This window comes from Poecilia latipinna, unplaced genomic scaffold, assembly GCF_001443285.1.
Source record: "Poecilia latipinna isolate Pla-1442-1.1 unplaced genomic scaffold, P_latipinna-1.0 Scaffold96, whole genome shotgun sequence".
NCBI classification, from domain to species: domain Eukaryota; kingdom Metazoa; phylum Chordata; class Actinopteri; order Cyprinodontiformes; family Poeciliidae; genus Poecilia; species Poecilia latipinna.
The window spans coordinates 306,234-312,243 of record NW_015112712.1 but is presented as its reverse complement, the minus strand read 5'-3'; the positions used below and the strand labels follow the sequence as shown (position 1 = coordinate 312,243).

Below are 6,010 nucleotides of genomic sequence, written 5' to 3'. Positions count from 1 at the left end.
AACCGTGTGCGCGGGCGGTCCTAGGGCGCTTTAGGGGCGGGTCCAAACCAGGACGCGTGCTTGAATTTGAATTCAGGAAAGCTGCTAGTAACTTGTTTAGATATTAGTCAGCTACAGCAGCTTCACATTAGCTGTAACGTTTGATAAGTATTAATCTATGTAGAAATAATCATATCCCTGGTTTACGTCTAAATAATATTAGCTTCTACAATCGTAACGTTTAAACATCTGCTTAGTCTTGCATCTACATCCTGCTAAGAAGAGACCAGTCTACTTGCAATGAAAGCGGGCGGTAAGTAATTATTCTTATTTTCAGTTGTCTTACTTAACAACAACAGATAATAACTCACAAAATAACTGTTTAAAGATGGTATTTAATCGTCTTAGCTTCCGAGAATTCACTGGTTGCATGCTCATATCTTACTTGAAATAGTGATCGATTACTTCTGGACTTTGCAGTAACTTCAGGTCAAAATATAAATGTTTAAAAGAAACAATCCCATGCCCCTTTTAGAAATGTTATTTTCTTATTGTAGTAGCTGCTGCAAACTAGATTCGGAGTTTAAACTTTGTGAAACTAAGTGATAATCCAACTTTACTGGACGACGGGAGGGAAATTTGGGCGCTCACTTGATTTGCCTTCTCCCATACAGCAGCTTAGTTCCCCTTCGTTAGATTGGTCCTAAATGCAGAAAATAAACTTAAGAAAGACGTTTTGTTTCAGGTAATGATTAAATCAACATTTGTACTTTTATTTTAAAAAGTTTAAGTAGTTTTGCATGTGTTTTAGGTTACCTTAATGGTCCCCCTGGGGGTGACTTACTCGGGAACAATTTAGTAGGGTGACTTTCACTGTAAAGTTACAGGATATTAATATTTTTATTATACTGCAAAAGTAGGATTAATTGCTATGTTAAAAAAAACAACCTTCAACCATATATTTTATTTATATTTTCAACTGAAGACACTTTTTCAGTATAATTTCACCCAATTTTGAATATCCTAATACAATACAACTGTCATGTCAAGTGAAAAGTGTGCTTTTTCTCTCTTAGATGTTCAAAAGTGACATTTACTTCCAATGTGTACTTGGTAGTATATCTCTAAAGTGTACTTATAACACTTCACCACTGTTCTTTTTAAACATTATGCCCATAGTAGACATGAACTACTATATGCTCCCTGTCTGATAACCTTATGTAAAAAGTAATTCTATTATATTGAGGTATTGGCACCAATTCGTATTTATTTTGTTCATTGAATAAGATGAGAGTTCTAGCTACAAAAGGAAAAGCAGTATAATATGTCGCTCATGTTTTTTTTTTAATTGTTATTAATTCACTTTACTTGTACATCACCAAATGACAAGAAATGTAACTTTGGAGTACTCAGTGCATAAATCCAGATTTATTTCAGATCAGTTGTCATTAGATTTGTAAAGAACGCTTGTTGCACTGTTCATTTAGAATGTCTGTTCACAGTTTGCTAGCAGGCTGCAGACTGCTTTAAATGAAGTGTAAATATTGGCTTGCCATTAGAGTGAGAATTTGTGTGCCAAATTTGCACTAAGATGTGAAGTGCTTGTTCACGTTGTGAAGTAAATGGATCTGTTTGCCTGGTCTTGGATGGGGGAAAAAAACGGTCATTAAAAGTTTTTTTTTTTTTTTTTTTTTTTTGCATAACTTTCTTCATTCTAGTTGTCCACTGCCGTTGTTCAAAATGCTACTCGGTTCCGTCTCGGAAGCGGGTTCGTAAGCGATTGTCCACCCTAACTCTTCTATCGCTACCGGAGGAAATTCTTCTCTATGTGCTCCAGTGTCTCTCTGCAGAGGACCTCCTGTCTGTCAGAGCGGTAAGTTGAACAACTCGTGACCCATATTTGACGTCTCTTGTTGTTGATGGGGTCTAAAATCCTTTGGTATGTGTTGTAGGTTCATTCACAGCTGCGGGATATTGTTGACAGCCACAACAGTGTATGGGCCAGAGTCAGTTTCAGAGACACATGGCCATCTCCTAACGTTTTATGGCTGTTTGAAAGGTACAGATCCTTCTTCTGGATAAAAAAAAGAATAATTATAATTGCTCTCCGGATGGATTTTTAGCTAAAATTATTCACTGATTCCAGGGCTGCTGAGAAAGGGAACTTTGAAGCTGCTGTGAAACTTGGGATTGCCTATTTGTACAATGAGGGACGTAAGTACAGCAGTTTTTCCCTCCTACACTTTAAATGTCTGCTTAAAACATCATGTTAGTTGAATGGACGTCAACGATAGGCGCAAGTCCTCTTGACGAAATGATTGCAGCTCTTCACTCTTACCATCTCTCCCCTCCAGCTTTGTTGAGCGATGAAGGGCGAGCGGATGTATGTGGCCGAAAAGCCTCCCACTTCTTCAGCTTGGCGGAGAGCCTGCTCTCTCCCAAAGCGGATCCCTTCACTTGGGTTTTCATCCGTCCTCCGTGGTCGCCCACTGGCAGCTGCTGCAAGGCCGTGGTGTTCGATCACCTAAAGGCTGAGTGTGAAAGCAACATGGTAAGTTCCGCTGCTGGCAGTTCAGAGGAAACGAGTGTGAAAGCTGGCGTTTGGGTGATGCAGTAAACGCACACAGATTGATATAGATATTTTTTCCCCCCATTTCTCCGCAGGAAAAGAGGGGCCCTTTGTTGCACTGCTTGGCCCGAGTTTTGCTCCTGTTTGAAGTGAGTAAGCATCTCAGATATTTTCTTTCTTTCTTTTTTTTGTTATTCTCTTAACAAAATGTAAATGCGCCTGCCCTTGTCACAAGTCAACCAGGAACGCAGGCCAAACGGCTGCCTTTCTTCTCTTTATGCAACTGTTACTCAAAGCCCCCAAGTGGGCTCCGTTGTTTGACAGCATGACACATCAGGAGACTTTGTGTTAGCCAGAAACAATATGTGTCAGGCGCCGTTATTCAGCCGCTTTCTCAGGAGCGCGAGAACAAAGCGCTCCTCTCCAAATACGTGCCGTGAACATCTGGATCTGTGCTGCCTGTTTTTCCAGGAGGAAGAGAAGCGATCGGATGCCGTAGCCATGCTGGAGGAGTCGTCGCGGGCTGGCTGTCTGCAGAGTTCATACTTGCTGTGGGAGCACAGCAGGAAAGCAGCTGTGAGTTTGGTTCTGTCTTCAGTAGAACCCTGGAGCGACTGCTAGATTTACACTGCCCTTGCAAAAGTATTCAGACCACCGTAGTGTAGCTCTGGAGGGCCTGCAGAGGTCCACAGCTCAGGTGGAAGAAAAACCTATGAGCTGCGTGTTACATAAACTCATAGTAAGGTTGTTTTTACTAAATGCCAGTGAAATATATTTAAATTTGAATATGACAAAATGTGCAAAAGTCTTTGGTTAGTAATACTTTTAAGGCATTGGCTTTCAAGGAAGCTTTTTAAACTACATAAAGGGATAAATGAGGCTAAACGTGTTTTTTTTCTATCTTTTTTTGTTTTTTTTTGTTTTGTTTTTCTTTTCCTTTTTAATTCAGATGTCCGACCCTGGAAGGTATCTTCAATGTGTGCGAACCCTCAGGGACTACGCCGGCAAAGGATGCTGGGAAGCACAGGTGATCAAAGGCCTTTAAATGCATCGTGGTTTGTTGTGTCACTGTCGGTTTTGTTTTCCCTTTGCTCCTCAAAAGTTTCCTTTGACACCATTCAGTCTCTCTTTTGTTTTGGCTCCTCCATTTTGAAAATTCCTGTTGAAACATTTATCATACTGTGTCAAAGAGGGCCTGACAGATGCTGACAGGATTTAGTCCCCCCCCCCATCCCCAATTCATCCCAGTGAATCATAATGATATGACTCATCCAAATCACTCTTATTACACCAGTAAACTCAAGCCAGATTGTCATCATGGTGCAGCACAGTTCAACAAGCTGTCAAGATCTCTAAAGCTGTTCTGAAACACGTTTTAACGTTTGGTCTCCTTTGTTCCTCTCAGTTGTCTCTGGCTAAAGTGTGCAGCAGTGGGAATCCATTGGGTTTGGAGTCCAAGGCCTGCTCGGAGATTGTGGCGCAGATCTTCAGTCCCTCCAACTCGGTGCATCAACACAGCACTCAGGGTGTCCTCAGACGAGGCATCAAGGACACCATGAGGTACGAGGAGACAAGAATTTCACTTGACCTCGTATGATGGAGGTTAAAATTCTTGTTTACATTTTTGCCAATAGCAGATTCTCGGTGGCACCTGTCCAATTTGCCAAAAATGCACAAAACCACTAAAAGATTCGTCATGTTTTTTTTTTAATTTTTTTTTTTTTAGTCACTTTATAACAGCCAGCTTTAATGTGTGTTTTGGATTTTATGTGATGGAACAACACTAAGCAGTGCGTAATTATGAAGTCTCATCTGAAGGTTTGACACCAGGGATACAGAGACTGAATTCTTACCCATTTCCCTGAACATAATACCTCAACCTCTCTCTGACTGGATGGAGGCCTTCAGTGAATATCAGTTTAAGTCTGGCCATAGATGCATGACTTTCTTTAGGTCAGGGCTTTGACTAGGCCATTTTAGCACATGAATTTGGTTTGATCTTAACCATTCTATCTCTGCAGCTCCTCCAGAGACATCATGTGCATCTTGTTGGTTATTTTAGGGGACCTATACCCCTCCTATATAAGGGTACAGGAGTGAAGGGGATCCACTGTTTTGTGTTGATCTATAGCACTAAATCATAGCAACAGTGAAATTTGTGGTTGGCAAAATGTGGTAATTGAAGGAACGGAAATACTTTATAGGTTTTGTGTTCTTTCCATACAGCTGAAATAATAAAAAAAATGAATAGATATGTCATCGAATGGAGCATAAGAAATAATTACTTCCTTGTTTTCCTGTGGCTGCAGGTACATTCTGGTGGACTGGCTCGTGGAGGTGGCCACTATGAAGGATTTCTCCAGCCAGACGCTGCATGTGACTGTGGGCTGTGTTGACCGATACCTGGCCCTGCGTTCTGTCCCAAAGGCCCGCCTTCAGCTTTTAGGAATTGCCTGCATGGTGGTTTGTACACGGTGAGGGGCTTCACACTTCAAAGTGTTTTATTGTATTGTTTTGTTTTTTTCTCCAAAATTACAAGGGACATTGTAGTTTGGCTCATAATCCTGCCAAACTGAACATGTTTATATTTACTTTTAGATATATTAGCAAAGAAATCCTGACTATACGCGAGGCCGTTTGGCTGACAGATAACACCTACAAATATGAAGACCTGGTGCGAATGATGGGGGAGGTTGTGTCTGTGCTGGAGGGAAAGATAAGGGTGAGTGTTGCTGACTGTCTAACTGCTGCTGCTCTTTAGATTAGTATTCTATTGTAGAGGTAGTAATTAAATGTCCTTCTCTCCCCCATCAGAGCCCCACGCTGCTGGACTACGGGGAGGTGCTGCTGTTCCTGCTCCCCCTGGAGAGGCGCTCCTCTCACCTCTTCAGCTATGTCTGCGAGCTGTCGCTGCTGTACTCTGCTCTCACCACGCCGCCTCCCGCCAAGCTGGCCTGCGCTGCACTGCTCCTCACAAGGGCACTGCATCACTATGGTAATAACACCCTCTCTTTAACACAAGCATATAATGCAAGAGTGACGTTTCTGCTCAACTTAACTTGACTTGCCTGCTGCTCTGCAGGTCCCGTCTGGCCCACCCTGCTGAAGGACTACACAGGCTTTACCGAGGAGGACCTCGTTCCTCTCGCTGTGCTGCTCTATGTTAAGTGGTGAGTGCACCGGTGTGTGTCTGTGTGTGTGTGTATTTTGATTGGATTAGCCAATCCAATCAAGTTTTGTCAAAAAAAAAAAACTTGGCAAGCAAACTCGGGAGGATTAAAGACAATTCTTGTTGCAAAGGTTGAGAAATGAATTACATTGAGATGATTACATTTAAAAATATGTTGTATCTATATCTTTATCACTGCCTCTTGATTTTAGCATTCTATCTTACTATTTTATTTTTTAACCAACCAACTTGCTCACTCAGATTCAAAACCAACAATTTCACTTCTTTTTTTT

The 6,010-nt window shown here is 41.6% G+C and overlaps 1 protein-coding gene across 1 annotated transcript in view; it reads left to right on the top strand.

Annotated features, from left to right (window-relative positions):
• ccnf (cyclin F) overlaps nucleotides 1-6,010 on the top strand; it is a 14,113-nt gene continuing 8,103 nt past the window's right edge. The window contains exons 1-13 of the mRNA XM_015025763.1: nucleotides 1-292; nucleotides 1,698-1,852; nucleotides 1,932-2,038; nucleotides 2,126-2,193; nucleotides 2,334-2,530; nucleotides 2,644-2,697; nucleotides 3,020-3,124; nucleotides 3,498-3,575; nucleotides 3,954-4,108; nucleotides 4,858-5,022; nucleotides 5,147-5,270; nucleotides 5,363-5,543; nucleotides 5,631-5,718. Of these exons, the coding sequence (XP_014881249.1) occupies nucleotides 280-292; nucleotides 1,698-1,852; nucleotides 1,932-2,038; nucleotides 2,126-2,193; nucleotides 2,334-2,530; nucleotides 2,644-2,697; nucleotides 3,020-3,124; nucleotides 3,498-3,575; nucleotides 3,954-4,108; nucleotides 4,858-5,022; nucleotides 5,147-5,270; nucleotides 5,363-5,543; nucleotides 5,631-5,718 (1,490 nt within the window). The 5' untranslated portion in view covers nucleotides 1-279. The remainder of the gene's footprint in view (nucleotides 293-1,697; nucleotides 1,853-1,931; nucleotides 2,039-2,125; nucleotides 2,194-2,333; nucleotides 2,531-2,643; nucleotides 2,698-3,019; nucleotides 3,125-3,497; nucleotides 3,576-3,953; nucleotides 4,109-4,857; nucleotides 5,023-5,146; nucleotides 5,271-5,362; nucleotides 5,544-5,630; nucleotides 5,719-6,010) is intronic.